The sequence below is a fragment of the Drosophila hydei genome, unplaced genomic scaffold, assembly GCF_003285905.1.
Source record: "Drosophila hydei strain 15085-1641.00,03,60 unplaced genomic scaffold, DhydRS2 tig00008114-arrow-pilon, whole genome shotgun sequence".
Lineage (NCBI taxonomy): Eukaryota > Metazoa > Arthropoda > Insecta > Diptera > Drosophilidae > Drosophila > Drosophila hydei.
The window spans coordinates 7,804,940-7,821,903 of NW_022045827.1; the positions used below are offsets into that span (position 1 = coordinate 7,804,940).

The 16,964-nt window shown below is 39.9% G+C and overlaps 1 protein-coding gene across 1 annotated transcript in view; it reads right to left on the minus strand.

Moving 5' to 3' along the window:
• Window positions 1–7,443: 7,443 nt before the first annotated feature.
• Window positions 7,444–16,964, minus strand: part of LOC111596079 (protein O-mannosyl-transferase TMTC1) — a 43,391-nt gene continuing 33,870 nt past the window's right edge. The window contains exons 4-8 of the mRNA XM_023310136.2: window positions 15,431–16,310; window positions 14,813–14,927; window positions 8,061–8,544; window positions 7,917–8,001; window positions 7,444–7,853 (exon numbers count right to left, since the gene is read on the minus strand). Coding sequence (XP_023165904.2) covers window positions 7,513–7,853; window positions 7,917–8,001; window positions 8,061–8,544; window positions 14,813–14,927; window positions 15,431–16,310 — 1,905 coding nt within the window. The 3' untranslated portion in view covers window positions 7,444–7,512. The remainder of the gene's footprint in view (window positions 7,854–7,916; window positions 8,002–8,060; window positions 8,545–14,812; window positions 14,928–15,430; window positions 16,311–16,964) is intronic.

Genomic DNA, 16,964 nt, shown 5'->3' on the forward strand with positions numbered 1-16,964 from the left:
CCAAATCAAAATATCGGCAAGCAGACTGAATTATTAAATAGGAATTGTCGGCAATGTCAGACGGCCAACATTGTCTGCCTGCCAGCACCCGTGCCTGTCTGGCTGTTGGGCTCCATCATTATGTCAATCTGTGGCAACATTTTGCTATTTGTCGCTCATTTTAGGCGAAACAGAGATAGGGAGTAAAGTCTGGGTATGTGAGTTGTCTGCTTAGTTTCGTTTGCTTGGCGCACTAAAAATCTCTTGTGATTTTTTCAATCAAAATTTGAAAGCCAGCATAAGCTGCACAGGATTTGCCGAATGTGTCCTGCCAATGATCCTGGCAGCAGCAGCAACAGCCCGCGAGACCGTTCGTCTCCATGTGCCTTATGTGTGTGAATTTGCTTTGTCTTATTTTCATTTCGTTATACGCTGGCATTTATTTGTTGCCTGTTATCTATTTGTGTTTGCCCTGCTCTCATTTTGGCCATAAGGCGACAATCGTTCGCATTATCATCATTATCATCATCGTCATCAACAGGGGGCAAAGTGGGGGTGGCTGGGCGCTCGTTTGCGCGCTCAGTGCCTGGTAATCCAAGGATGATGATATTCCCCAAAAACTAAATCAAAGCGAAATCGAATCGAATTTATTGTCATCTTCATTTTGCGCCTCAGATTATGCTACACAGATTTCCTTCTCTGTCTCACTCGCACTTTTTTTTTGCCCGTCGTCGGAGGCCACGCGGCTTCCAGTTTTGTTGTTGGGTTTCAATTTCGGTGTGAACTTTCGCTTTTGGGTGCGTTCCGGGCAGGACGCCAGGACACATTTATCTGTGCATGGCAGCTGCATGGAGGAGTGGGTATTGTGGCTCGGTTTCGGCTACAACATTCTGTGCTGCCCCTGAAGCTACAGGTTATGATGCTTGCTGCTGTCTGTTGTCTGTTTTCTGCTTTTTTTTTGTGTTGGTCTGCTGTGTGTTTTGGCATTTCATCTGCGTTTTGTTTTTGTGTGTCGCCCTCGCAATTTTGCTGATTGTGATTGTTGTATTTTGTTTTCTCATATACATTTGGTTATGTTTTCTCTTGTTCTTGTTTTAAGCAGCTGCAATCAAAAGTACATCATTGATGCGATACCAAATGCTCTGAGGGCATCTCATTTGTATGCTTAGCCCCAAATGTCATCAGTTCAAATTGGAATTTGGATTTAATATTTGAATCAATGAATGGTTTTTAGTTAAATCCTTAACTTGCATTTCTGCTAGACAATTAAGTGTACTGAGAGAATTGTTAAGCTGTGACTAAGCAAGTGTCTATACTGTGTGAGCTTGATTGAAGTTTGTTATTTCTTTTATATCTATCATATTAACACTTATATTATTTAATACTTATAAATTTGTTTATATTGAAAAATCAGGTTGTAAATTGCATAAACATAAACATGTCTCCTGGTTCTTTTTACAAACTCCAGACAAACTTTTCATATAAAAAATTTTTTGGTTTGCTTCTTCTCTGTGATTTTCATCAGTTCATGCTAGACTTTCAGTCTTTTATATATTTAAATATATAATATAACAACTTTCATTGGCAATAAAATCAGCTTTGCTTTTTTGTCTTTATATATATAAATTGTTCTTATTTATAACACTTAAAAAAGTCTGATTAACTTTTTACTTGACTGCCAACTTAATACAATTTGATTTGTAAAAAATTCAAATATGACCCAGACGAAGTTATGAACTAGGAAAGAGTATGTTGGTGTCCTGGCCATCAGCATAAGCTGTGGATCCTAAAGTTTATTTTTTTAAAGCGCAAAGATGGATCGTAGGACATTTGAGAAATGTTCTTCGTTCGCCTCCGTCTATCGAATGTTTATATTCTTAATTTTAAATAAGAATTTAAGAAATAAATAAAAAAATAAATAAATAAAATATCAAACATTTTAAATATAAAAAATAATTTTAAAAATAAAAAAGTATATTCAAACAAAAAAAAAATAAATATTTTTTAATATCTTATTATTTAGTTTTTTTTTATTTTGGTATTATTTTTTATTACTTATTATTATATATATTTTTTTATCAATGTATTATTCGTATCATAAGAAAGTACTTATACAATATCTTAAATATATATACATATACATATATTCAAGTTTTCTGTAAGAAATGTAAAAAAGTAAATGCTATGCTACAAGCTGTTAATTAAGCTATAAACATTTTTTTAGATTAATTGCATAGAGTTAATACAATTGAAGCATGTTGCAAATGCTATTTGGGCTTCGTTTAAAGAGTTGTTGCTGCAAACTGATGCTGACATGGCGGCTAACCGTAAAGAACGAACTTCACTTTCGCCGGCAATTAGTTAGTAGAGAGTTGGCTGGCTTGGCATGGCTTGGCATGTTGCATGCAACGTCTGCTGCCTTACATTTGCCCATTGAAACAGAAATTAAATTTGTGACTAATTGTTTTCAAGTTAAGTACGAGGCAAACGCTAACTCTGTTTAGCTGAAGGCGTTCGTGCAATGCGCTGCATTGACAGCAAACGCGACACACAAGCATGTGTGTGTGTGTGAGTGTGTGAGTGTGTGTGCGTGGCACATTGCAACCGCGGTCCAACTGCCAGCATGGTTTTGGTTTGTGCAACGCCGTCTGCCTGCCACTGACGTTTGCTCCAAATGCTGCAGCTGACAGCAGCGACTGACGCCGGCGGTGGCGGTCTCTCTCTATGCGTATGTGTGTGCGTGTGACGTGCCTCCTTGCAGGCCCCCCTCCTCTCTCCCTCTCTCTCGCGTTGTCTCGCTTGCTCTCATGTGCGTGTTGCATTGATTTTATGGGCTTTCATATTTTATCATTTTTTGTTTGCTGCACAATCATTTTGTTGCATGTCTGTCTGCGGCTGGCCACAAAGCCACAGATTTCATTTTGCCTCTCCCGTTGCCAGTATATAAAAACAGTAAATCATATAATCAACATTAGTTTACTTCTTATATTGTAAGCTGTAAGTTCTAAAAATTGACAGAAAAGCTAATAAAAGTGGAGCAGTCGGGAGTATCCTACTGTCAGATACGACTCGATGCCAACAGTCAATCAGTGACCAAGTAAGTTCGATACTATTTTCGATAGTTATATTACAGCAGTTGTTAATGTTATCGATAACATTTAGCTGTTGAGATATTCATTAAGATTTGCCATTTAATCATGACGTTTCTTATGCTTTGCAAATAAGTCAAAATATTTAAAAAAATTTTTGAAATTTCAGTTAAATTTTTAATGCAAGTTGTGAAGATGAAGCCCGAAGCCTGACTTAGATTTTTTTTAAGAATAGAAATTTATAAAGTTTATAGATGACTTAAAGAAAATGTATAGCTTTATCGCTGTCATAGGACTCCTTACCTTATATATATCGGACAAATTGGTAGACGAATATGCCGATAAAGTTCAATGAACTCAACTGTTACTTCAAATAAAAAATATATATGCTTTATGGTCTCCGCCACGCCGCCTGCTATCTTTTATATATAATAATAACAATATAATAATATTTAATAAAATATCTTTACCTGATTTCGTATTCCTACTAGCTTAAGAGTACAATTAAATAAACGGGATCCAATTAAAAAATACATTTATTGCAGTGAAGTAGAAATGGATTTCCCATTTGCCCGACTTCAATGTGACTGCAGGATCATTTTGAAAAGAATTATTTTAAAATTATCCGCAAGGCATTTACAATTTACTATTTAAACCTTATTTCTACCATTTAAGCAGTTTGAATATTTTATTTTGCAATTGCGTCCCACAAATTGCTATCGATTTGTATTTTTAATTAAATTGACAGCTTTGCACAACTTTTATGTGTGCATTTATTTTTTTATAAATGTAATATACGATTTTTTGCAGTCGTAATGTCGAGTACGTGGCCATGGGCGAATGGCATATGAAGTTGTCAACTGCATTTCGAATCGGGACAAAAAAATAATATCAATCTATATGGGTGTGTGTGAGTGTGTGTGATAATGTGACCTATTGCTATCTGGCTTTTATTTGCCACATGTTTGACTCGATTTGTAAGTAAAATACAAAAATGGAATTGAAGAACACAAAGTAATATAACAATGAAGAACAAATTTGTTTTTGATAGAAAGTCATGTCAAAAACAATAGCCCAACTATTGTCATACTTTACTTTTTTTCAAGTTTCTCTCTTTTTTTTTGCCAGAGAGTTACACAATCTGGGGGCATATAGCACTTGAAGAGTGCGCCCAACGTTGAGTTGACCCTCATCAAAAGCTAACTAAAAACTTTTCTTTTTATATTCCTGTGTGTCTCTATCGATGTGTGTATGTGTGTGTGTGACTGAGTTTTCTGCTGGCTAAAGTGGAAAATAAATGATTTCACAGGATGACCATTTGCGTGTTGTATATACGAATCAGCTTGTGTGTATGTGTGTGTGCGTGTGTGTGGGCGTCTGTTTGTGTGTGTAACTGGTCAAAAAGTTGAAAACCAAGCTACAGCTTTTTGCTCAATCTGAAGAACAGGAAAACAAATACAACATCTGTGGCCAAAACAAAAGTCAAAACTAAAACGAAATAAAAAAGCCAATAGAAATTTAAACAGTTTGACGCATTAAATACTCATTGAGCGGCCGGGTTTAGATGATATCCTATAAAATAAAAGTTCACACAGAGGGTGTATTGAACTGAAGCTTAAATTGGGGATTTTTAGTGAGCTTTAAGAATATTAAACAGGCACTGGAAGTAACATTATCAAAAAGACCCTACATTAATTTTAAAAAATTATTCTTGTGTGCTTCAAAATTATACAAAATTTTAAAATTAATCAAATATCTAGAATCAATTCACTTTGGCTTGATATGAGGTGGGGAAAAACGAAGCTCAAGCTGTCCGAAGATGACCTTCATCCACTTTCTCCGGTGCAAATACAAAGTAGACTGGTGCAGTCGGGCGCTACAGACTTCATAATAGATTAGTTAAGATTAGTTTATTCCGCTCTCTAGAGGATTTCGCTTCTTGTATGAGTATAAAAATAGTAATAATTATAATAATACTAAAACTGTTTATATTTTATGTTCCATTTCAGAAAAATGTCAATGTATTTCAATTAATTACGATTCAACCCCTTCTTACCGTTACAATCTAATCGCTGTTTGCATAAACTCAACATTGTTTGTTTCAGTGTACAGGGTATTTCCAAACTCAGCTGACATCAAGTGTTTGCATTGACCTCAGAGCTTTGCTTTTGCCAAAATACGCAACCAATCTGGCAGCTAACAACAGGCTTATCCTTAACAAGCAAGTGCCCATGCTTCGACGCAAATCCCAGCCTCTTTCAACCATTGAAATTCATATTTAATTAGGGAGCATCGTTCAGACCAACCCTTTGCATATTTCACATCGGATTGGCTTCTCAACTGCTGCGTCAACTTAATTACGATGCGATGCTTATCACGATCATAGGCAACCCCATCATAATCATCCGCATCATCATCATCGTCATCATCATTATCATCTTCTGTGCCTGCAGGCTGGCTACTGTCAGGGAAGTGCCACTTCATCAGTCAGCATCGATGCTGCCGGCGGCTGTTGTCCGCGCCTTCTGTTGCCACCTGTCCACGTCCATTGCCATCTCCAGCTTTATCTGCCCAATGGCCCCATAGCCAGGTGGCAGCTCTGCCAGTGTCTGCGCCTGTGTCTGTGCAAGGGCTGGCGGGGTGTGTGTGGAGCAAAAGGTAGTCTTTGTTTGCACATTTCCTGAGGCGCGCTCCACACAGATTTCGTTGGCCCCGCCGTGTGCCGTGTGGTTTTTGGTGGCTTTGCCTGAAGGCCAACTCAGCACGGCTTAGCGCTAAAATGTGTGCCTATCTCAGTATCTAGTTGCCTGCATACGTCTGCGTATCAGTGTGCCTGTGTGCGTGTATGTTTGTCTATGGCCTGATGGAATTTTAATTAAATACTCGGGTGTCTATGTTAATTTATATGCGCATATGCTTAGCAGCCCGCCAGCTACTGCAGACTATGGAACTGCCGAGTCTCTAGTACGAACCGAGTTCCCAATGTCATTGATATGAATGGGGGTTGCAGGGGAGAGTTGGAGTATGGGGAAAAGGTAAAGTGCCTGCGCATGTTTATGATTAAGAGCTTTATACGATATGTAGTAGTGGCGCGCGTGTCCTTGTTCTCAACTCGGTTTCATTGTTGAAAATTTAATTATCATTTTTAATGCTTAGTGAGCACTATTCCCAGCTACCAGCTACCAGCTCCCATCTCCCAGCTCCCAGCTCCCAACTCCCTCTTACATTGCGGTTATTGTGGGAAGGCCAAAAAGGTTCTTCGTGCTCAGTTCTTTGTATTTTTGGCAATGCCACTTGATATTATCACGTCCCCAGCGTCTAACCAGCTGGCTTCGTCTGCTTCTCTATCTGTCTGTTTTCTATGGCTTTTGTCTGCGTTCTGGTTGTCACCTGGTTTTCGAGATGAAATGCTAAGAACTTGATATGGGATATATATTCGTAATTTGTTGTGCGGGTTTTCTCTCTCCCTTCATCTCTGTGTGTTTGAGTTTGCTCAACGACTGGCTGAATGACCCAGCAACAGATTGACATTTTCTCATCAAATTGAGGGCATGGCAATACACTTAACTATTCCCCTTTTGAAATGGGCTGGTTTGGCTATTACCATGCTTAAGTTTGTAGCTGGCATAAATGTAATTAATAAATTATCTGATGGGATAGCTTAGCCTTGCTAAAAGGCGTACACAATCCGATAACTGTTATGAAAGCAGCTTTGCATAAAACCATTTACTTTGTTGAGTTGCCAGCTTTAACCTGTTGCGAATTATAAGTGTAATTTTAAAGTCATTTTTCTAGAGATTGAAAACATAATTGAAATTAATATTCTGAGATGTTGGTGGTTAGAAATATGAAATATGAAATATTAATCGATATGTTATTATCGAAAATCAGAATAGAGAAGCTTACTTTTATCAAACTATAACAAATATTTGAAAATATAGAATTATTTGCGCTGTCAATGCTTTAGAATGCTTAAATTATATTGTGGTTGCAAATTCGAAAGAAATCGATACTTATAGATATCATACTATTGCATATTTACTAACCAAACATAGGTATTATGTAGACTTTTTGGGTTTGTTTTATAACGTATTCACTGTATAAGCTGTCTATTGCAGAAATAATTTAAATTTGCTCGCTTTGTGCTACTTTTCTCGTTTATCGATTAATTTTCTTTGTGATGTATACAAAAATATGGACTTATACAAATATATACCTAGGCCTAGGCTTGGATCGTACTCACCGCCACTTGAATCCATTTCTATATTCAAACAATTACTCTAAAATATATGTTCTTTAATTGAAAACTTTACTTACAATCGATAACATTCACAATTAGTTATTTTGATAAGAATATCTATCTATATGTTTCCCTTACACCTTTGTTAATTCCTTTTTGATTGGCAATAGTGAAGTTTCATTGATTATATTGTTTGAGCCGCTGCTACGTGCTCGCATCGATGTTGACATTCATTTTGGCCAGATTCGCTCGACTCGTGGCATGCCCCGGCTGCAGTTGCAAGGCTCGTCGATAACAATCGACCGCCTGCTGCCGCTGGCCACGCATTTGCAGAATGGCGCCCAGATTGGCGTGAGCGTGTGCCGCCTGCGGCTGCAGTGCAGCTGCCTGGCGATACCACAGCTCCGCCTCGGCTAGCCGATTGAGCAGACGCAGTGCATCGGCCACGGCTGACTGCAGGGCATAGTTATGGGGCGCCAAAGCAGCAGCGCGCAGGCGATAAGCTAGCGCCTCCTGCGTGCGCTGCTGTTGCTCCAGGAAGTCAGCTGTATGATCAGGCAGTTAGTTAGCAGAGATCAAACGTTACTTCTACATGTTCTTCCACTTACCATAATGATGATGCGTGCTAGGCTCTAGGGGGGATAGCTCCACGGCGCGCTTGAACCAGAGTTCCGCTTCCGCATAGCGACTGCACTATAGGGAGAAGGAGAGTGGATAAGCGACGTGGCTAACCAACAAAGGTTCACACTTACATTTCTGGCCAGCACTTGGCCGTAAGACACATATGCAACGCCTTCGCTTGGCTGCAGCTGCAGTGCCAATTTCTGTTGCGCCTCCGCCTCCTGCCACTGCTGCAGCTCGACATGCAACGCCGCTAGCCGTTGATGCAGCGTGGCGCGCTGCTGCCGCCGCTCCAAGGGCAACGTGGCCAGCGCCTCGTTGAGCACTTCCACGGCCAGTTGGCTACGGCCCTGCGAGCGGTGCAGCGCACTTAATTGCAGGTACGCATTGTGCCGTGCCTCCTCATGGGCGCTGCGATCGCGCACGCCATGCCCCAATAGCCGTGCGCCCGCCAACAGCACGGCGGCTGCCTCCTCATGCCGACCCCCGTCCCAGGCCAGCAGCGTGGTGGCCAGATTTAAATAGGCCTGCGCTAACTGTGGACGCAGCTGTATGGCCCGGCGGTAGCAGGGCAAAGCGGCGCTATAGTTCTGTTGCTGCTGATGCACGATGCCCCTGAAAGTATGCAACAAAAATTACTTCAGCCAACTTTCAAGCCAAGAGGAGTTTGTTCCGAAAAAATGAATAATTATTGAGATTCTGTTGTAAAAGTAGAAAAATCTGTGTTGTGGGTTGATGAAACTTGGTCTTGGCAGTTCAGTTTGAAAGCGAATTTTTAAATAATATATTAATTAAATTTGAGGACTCACTGTACCAGCAGATCAGCTGAAATGGCAATCAAAAGCAAGTAAGCTTATTTTTTATTTATTTCTAATTATGTATTATGAGTAAATTTATTAAGATTAAAAAAAAGTTAACTAAATAACTAGATTTGAAGTTATAATTTTTCAGAGCAGTTCTGAAGAATCTTAATAGTTTAAAGTTTACCAAAAAGTGTAATAAAATATGGAATCAACTTGAAAATGTATGTCGAACTGGTTTAAAGTTAAGACATAGTTCCAGCTGTGCAATATCAGGCAGTAAAACATTTGACTTAGCTTTAACTTAATTCATATATATATATATACTTATATTTTTTTAAAGAAAAAACAAGCGAACGTACGCATGAGAACAGCCCAAAGTTATTTTATCAACAGCTGCTCATCTGCTTCTTGGCGAGCTTGTGTTATTTTATTTCGTTCTTTTTTCTATTTTTACATAAGGAAACCATAACGCAAAACTTGTTAGAAATGCTCAAGTGAAAAAAGCAGAGAGAAATAATGAAGAAGTAGCTAGTTATTCAAGCGTCGAGATTGGATCCCAGCTGAGGTCTAATAGTGTGCCGGGCTAAATTAACTTTTGCTGTGTTTTGCTGCGGTTTCTCTGAAGCTTCGCCGACTCTAATTGCAGCGCTCACTCAAATACTTCAAAATGTTGACCTTCAAGTATTTTTACTTAGTTTTCTGGCTAACCATTCAGACGCTGGCTTCATTTAATTAACAGAGCTGAGCTCAGGATGGAGTCTCCAGTGCAAGTTGGGTAAACAAATATGAAAGCGAGGCTATGGATATGCATAGACAATTTGTCTGGGTTTTTAATATAAACAAAAAGTTCGTATATGCATGAATAAGTGCTTTTAAATAAAGGATGCATTTTATTTGCAGCTCGAACGTAACAAAACAGCACAAAATAAACCCATGCACAGATTGCACAACAGCATCGCACTGCAATAACAACAACAACAACAACAACAATAATAACAACAACCGTAAGTTATTCAAACAAACGACGCGTTCTAAAATTTGTGTTGAGTTGCGACAAGAAGTCCATAAAATCAACAAGAGGGCAAATTCAGAAAATTTTCAATTTTGTTGTAAAAATATTATGCTTGAAATTATTAATAATTTATTTACTATATTCAAATTATTGTTTAGATTGGACAGAAAGAAAGAACAAGACTATTATGTAAATATCGATTAAGTAACTGATCTCATTTAACTGTCTGGTATTGGGATTAGATACTAAATTAGAGACAAGTCCTCTTAAATATTTTGAGTATTTTATATAGACATTTTACTGCGTTGTAAATAATAAAAATAGAGCTCTACGTATTAATTTCAATTATCCACCAGCCTAGCTCAAAGTTATTTAAAACCTTTTCAATTCTCTAATAAGATTCTCATAATATTCTAGCTAAACTATTCGAACTGCCCTCGCTTTACACTAGCTACAATTGTATTTTTTTCCATTTGCTTAAATTTTGTTTATCGTAGAGCAACAACCCATTGAGATTCCATGTAAAGTCTCCCGTTGCCCACAAATTTTAGATACGAGCCCCGCACTCCCCGCCGTTCAGTTGCGAAGCCCGGAATGCCAATGGGCAGACAAGTGGGAAGCAATGCGAAACGAGCCAAGTGAATGCATGCGAATTGCAGGCGAACAACGGATGGATTTGCTCAACTGAATATTGAGTGCGACTATTCTATTCTATACTATTCCACAATATAGAAAACCCAAAATGTTGTTTTATACCATTTGCTCTCCCTTTCACTCGCTCGCTCGCTGGCTCGCGTGCTATCTCTCTCACTCACTCTCCGTGGCAGGTAAGCAAACAACAGCCACTGGAATAGCAAGGGTTGGGGGAGGGAGGTGAAAAAAAAACGAGTGAAAAACAGAAATCGAATTATACAGCTCAGTGATTTTTCGGTTTTGGTGTTTGGTTGCCTGTTACTTGTAGTGCCTCCCCTCATCGAAGCTCCCTGTTAGAGTCGGTGGGCCGCCGTCTAGCTTTGATGTGGCATGCTACAGCTAAAAATCACAGCAGCATCCAGCACAATAAATCCATGACAGTTGACTGGCATTCGGGCGGGAAGGAGGGTGCTGCCAGGGGCTGAAGACCCGCAGACGCGACGTGCGCCTCATGGACACGTGGCAAAAGGCAACAGCAACAGCAGCAGCTAAAATTTTCCCAGCCGCAGGTTGCAAGTTGAAGCGGGGGAAGAGTACGGCAGGTTTCTGCTACTATTGATGTCTTTACGAGTAAATAATGTACAAACAGCTGCTTATCCACGTTGCAGGTGGGATTAGTGTAGGCCAGGGGTGTGGCGACAGGCAGGGGAGTTTGCTATTGACATTGATTTTCGATTAGACGCCGGAAATTTGACATTCCGAGGCGCTTGCTTTTTATTACTTGGCAGCTTTAAGCAGCAACGTTCATATAAAGTGTTTATGGAAATGTGACCCAACTTGACTTCGAGATTAGCAGCAGCAGCAGCAGCAACACCACCCAACAGCTTGCTGCATAATGCAAGTGGGCGGCGGGTGTTAAAAAATTCAATCAGGCAACTTTTCGATAAGCTGCAAAAGCCAACGGCCAACATTGAGTAAAAGGCGCAGACGAGCAAAATGCCAGAGAAAAGCGACTTAAACTTTCACCGTCGTTAAAATGAATTCTGTGCGTTGGCCATAGTTGGACTGGCCGACTGTTGGATAGTGCTATGACAGCCGGGTAAACAGAGCTGGCGGAGCAACAGCAATGGATCGGGTATCGCTTTGAGCCAAGTTAATAACTTGAAGCCTTAGCAGTTATGAAGTTCGCGTTTTGCCTGCATGTCGTTGACTTTATTTACATTTTTTTCCTCCGTCTGTCAACTGAATTCAATTGAATTTTCCGCACTGAATTATGGTTGCTTTTATGTGAGTATAATTTTTATATAAATCTAAGTAGATAGTTTTTAATGTTCTTTAAGTATAAGCTTTGAGTTATTTTGCTACTATTCTAGTGACAGTATTGTAACGCCAATATATTTTTAATTTCATATGGGCTACATTAAAGTAATTTGCCTGTTAAATAAGTATACGAATAGGTTTTGTTTTTGAGCTAAGTTTTATCTCTTTCAACTAGTTTGGTTTAAATTTGAATATGAATTCTGACTGAATCTATATAAATAATGATTTAAATACATTTTAAATTTAAACTATAAATACATTAAGTTAATTCCATAAGAAAATCAACTCAATAACATTTTCAATCTTCTTTCCTTAACCTTCTGCCAATTGATTAGTTTTTCTCTGCTTCTACTCTCAACTAGCTTTATTTTGTTTATCATTACTTCAAGTCGGTTTCTCTTCTATTCTTTTATTTTGTATTTTTAAAACAATTTTCTCAAGTTTTTTCGCTCAGTGTAATTACGCATCGTCGTTGAATCAAAGTTAAGTTTCTAGTTTCTTATTTTGCTCTCGCCTGTCTCTTTGCTCTGGCATGCAGCCTTTTGCGTTTGGCTCCTAAATGATGGCAATTTAGCAACAGGCGGGCAGTGGGGCATTATGTACTAGACTCGCATGATTACAGACCGTCGCGCAAGGTAGTTTCTTGGTCCCAGCAGTTGGGAGCAGCTGCTGTGGTTCCGAGACCGGGGCGCCCAACCGGGAGTCGTGTGCAATTATTTGTATTGGGCGCACAGCTGTCGCCAGCTCAGTTTGCATTTCTGCGCGAGAGCCCTTGGGCACGGGATGGAGTGGTGGGGAAAAGTTGGATAAAAGTTGGCAAGCGAGCGAAAAGGGATTTTCCTACAATTTGCCAAAGAAGCAAAGCGAAAGGATTTCTGGCCTTCCTTTACTGCTTCTTTTAGTCTCCTTTCATTTTACTTTTTTTTTGGAGCGTAAAGCCTATTATGTCAAACACAATAATCAACAATAAGAGGGGCGACAACAACAACAGCAACGACAACAAGAATCATGACAATGACAACGGGGCGTATGAGCATTGGTTGCCTGGCTGTGCCGGGGTAAAGGACTGAAAATGACGTGGCTGCATATTCAAAAGGACACTCGCACTCATATGCCAAGCAGCAGCTGGGCCAAAGGGGGTGGGGTGTGGGGTTGAGGGCTTGGTTAATGCGTTGGCATGTTGGCGCATGTTTGCCCTGCCACGGATCCCATTGGGAGCTGAAAGGCAGCTCAGCTTGGCGGGCGGTCGCTGCAGCTCGAGTCGAGAGTACATTTCGCACTGCTGACTGCTGCCATGTGCCCGTACTGAAATTCAAGGGAGGGCGGAGGTCAGTGAAGCGGTTGGGTAAGTGCAAGTGTCATTGGCCTCAAAAGCCAAAGCAGCGATAGCAGCAGCAGCAGCAGCAGTGGCAGCAGTGGCACTGGCAACCACTGAGTGTCCAGCGGCTGGCGACGCAATGCATCAGCAGTTTAACTTGTAGTTTCTCTCTCTGCATTATTGCATCAAGTGCAACACAGCATACAGTAAATGCCAATAGAGCTTGCAACGTGTCCAGCTATTTCCCACTATTGCTCTAAGCCGCATTCCAGATGCCAAGTGGCACGCAGCGGAAACAGTTTCAAGTTGATTGAAAATAAAGAATTTTCACGAGCTTGAAATAGTTTTTCTCCTTTTTTTTGATTTTACCAATATATGGGAAAATATAATCTTTAATTTATTCGTTATTGTTTCATTTTGTTTTTATTTAATTTAATTTAATTTTTCTAAATAATTTAAATTATTTTAAAGTTTTTGTAGTATATTTCAGGTTTCTTTTAAAAATCCATCTTTTAATATTTAGTTTTTTTTATTTTATCTTGACTATTTCAATTATATTTCTATGTAATAAACTTTATTTTAATTATTTTTTATTCAATAATTTATTTATTTTTTTTGTATGATTTTTCTTTTTTTGCTTTATTTATTTGAATTTTTTTTGTAATAAATATTTCTATTAATTTTTGATAAATTGTTTATTTTCTTTTAGCTTTCTTTAGCCAACGTCTGACTTCGTATTTACTGCCAAGATCTTGGTTCTAATTCTAACCGTTGGTCTTTTAAATAAGTCCTATTGCTTGGTATATTCAGACTAAGAAAATCATTTGCATCTCAGTCATCAAATCGAACATTTCACAAATATATCTTACATTACTCTGGCTTTAGTCACATAATCCATGTAAGCAATTCCGACTCTTGCCTCTTTTTCAAAGCCATGACATATTTTTGAATTCTTTTTTATCGTGATAGCAGCTATTCCCCGAGCTTTAATGTTTTAGCAGTTGTTAGGCAACTGAGATTAGATATCATAGGATGCATATTCCCCGCGGCTGCTGTGCATTCAGTATGACCTAATTAATGGCACACACTCGTTTCTGCAGGGGATTACAGCGCAATACTCGTTCAAAGCCTGTACTACCAACGCTTAGGGGTTGGGCGTGTGGTGGGGTGTGGAGTGGAGTGGGTGGGTGTGTGCAAAGCGGAAGCTGCGCAAAAAAGCAGCAAAATATAGAGGTACAAGTGCCCAGCAGGCAACTGTTTGCTGTTGATGGTTGTCGAGTGCATGCAAATTGCCATCCAAAAGATGCTGAACATGTGCCCGTGTCCGTCCTGCATCTATAGCGTTTCCTGTGCTGCTCCTCCGCCAGTCTCTCACTTACCCTTCGGCCCCGGTTGATTTGTATGCGCGCAGCGGTCTGGGGCAGCGTTTTTTTCTGTCCCAACTTCTCAGATGTTGTCCAAACGTTTTTGCCAAGTGGCAAACAGGACAGAAGCAGCTGCCATTTGGCATTAAAGGCGTGCCACCGACCGCAGCGCGACCAAGCCATTTTCTTTTTACCCCACAGCAGCTTCCTATTGCCCCTTAACTGCGCCAAGGTCGCGCCAGCCATTCACTTTGAGCTTTTGAATTTTCAAAAAGGCTGCGAGCAAAAACTGACATCCATTTTGAGCATTCAGGTTGCATGTTTTGGCAGCCGCAGAAAAACGCTCAACTGGCAAAATTGCAATGCAGGCGCGAATTTTGCTTCAATTTGCATCGAGCTGATGACTTGGACGTGCTAAGCTTCGTTTACTTACAGATTAAAGTGCGCATCTGCCATAGCTGGTCGGTGTGCCAGGGCCGATTGCAGCGCCTGCTTGGCCTCCTCATAGCGTCCCTGGCTGCTCAAGACGCTGCCCAGATTTCCCAGAGCTGTAAAGAATGTTGAAACTAGTTCAATTCAATGCAAACGAGACATGAACAGAGCTTGAAGTGGAATAAATTTAATGGAAAATTATATAAAATATGGGCCAATATATTTGCCTGCATTTACAGGCAATGTAGTGTGGAGTAGCTTTAAGAAGCTTTACTAACTAGTTTATAAGTCTTTTTTTTGGAAGTTAAATTGCCTTTTTATTAAGCTTTAAGCAACTGAGTATTATTTTTATAATATTTAAAATAATTCGCTTTCTCCCAAGTTTAGTTGAAGTAGTGATATTAAATTAATCTTAAAACTTCTTTAGAAACTTTATAGCTGCGTTGATCAAATAAACATCAAAAATAATATCATATGATGATAAAAGGTCTTTCACCTCAAAACCAATTCTTTAACTTCCATGATTAAATATAACTTTGTAAGTCTTCAAACTTATTCCATGACTTTCATTGGCTATTAAAAGTGTATTTAGACTAAAGCTTTGCTTACTTATTCTTACCTTTAGGTGGATTGATGGCAACAGCGCTACGGAACAGCTGCTCCTCGTTCTGCCAGTCGCGATTGCGTTGCATTGTGCGCAGGCAAAAGGTACCCAGCAGCAGGCCAAGACAGCAGAGCAGCAACTGCCTGTGAACAGAGCTGTGCAGACGCTGCCAGAGCCGGCCAAAGCCCAGGCCTAGAAGCAGGCAGTACCCAACACTGGGCAAATATAGTAAACGCTCGGCCAGCACGAAGCCCACGTGGAAGAACAAATTGCAGGCGGGTATAAATGGAAGCACTAAAAAGGCTATGCAAATAACTAACACAGACTCCGATGCGGATGTAGCTGTGGCTGAGCTGGAAGAGGAGGCGGCACAGGAAGACCAGCTACTGCTGATGGCTGCAGCTTTGTGCTGCTGCAGCGACGATCGTTGCTGCTGCTGTTTGAGCTGATGATGGCAAGCGCAGACGAGTCCGTGCCATGCCTGGCAGCTGTTGCCACCCAGACGCTGCAACAGCGGCAGCGAAATGCTCGCCACAGCTGCATAGTCCACGGAGCTGCTGGCAGTGCAGCGCCAGCGAATGCCCTTGCAGGTCACGGCCAACAAGATGCCATAAAATGCTATGCTTAGCACATTGCGCGCATCCCACAGCGTTCTGATGCGCGGTATGGCCTCCATGCCCCAATCGAAGCTCAGGTGTTGCGGCCAGAGTAGCAGCTGAAAGTTTGCCACAGGCAGGTACAGGTAGCTGAGTGTGCGTGTCCACCAGCTGGATTCGTGGGCCGTCGGATTGTCGGCGGCTGAGAATGCAGTCGAGGGGCGTGGCACAATGCTGAGGCGACAGTAGACGGCGCAGAGCAGAGCGACGCTCAGAATAGAGAGCGAGCGCAGACGATGCTGCAATTGGAAAGGTAAAGTTACATATTATTAAATTATTACATTACATATAAGTAAGCGAAGAGTTTTAAGAATAATTAGAAAGTTTCATTACCTGAACTTTTATAACATATATATAAATTTAAATTTAAAATTTCTGATGAATGCGTGCTTATGGTGACCAAACTGGAGTCAAACGCTAACAGCTAATTATACCAGCAGTTATCGATAACTGCAAAGGTTGCTGAAGTTATCTGTAAGTTATCGATAGTTGAAAATGTTTTTGGAATCGTCAGAATTGATCGAAACCCGAAATTTTTGATGCAAATTTTTAAAAGTTATCGATAACTGAAAACGTTGCTGAAATGTGCACTTATCGATAACTTACATTTAATATCAGCAACTTTTTCAGTTATCGATAACTAGAAGTATCGTTATCTAATATATAGTTATTTCAACAACTTTTGCAGTTATCGATAACATTTAGTATGGTAAAAATAAAATTTTTACTGCCGTTGTTTTAGTTATCGATTAATTTTTATATAGTTATTTGATATATTAGTACTTCAGCAACTTTTACAGTTATCGATCATTTATAGTTGATGCTTTTAGAGTCAAATTTAGGCATTTTAATTGCGATAATAATACATATTTAATATACTTCGAATTATTTAT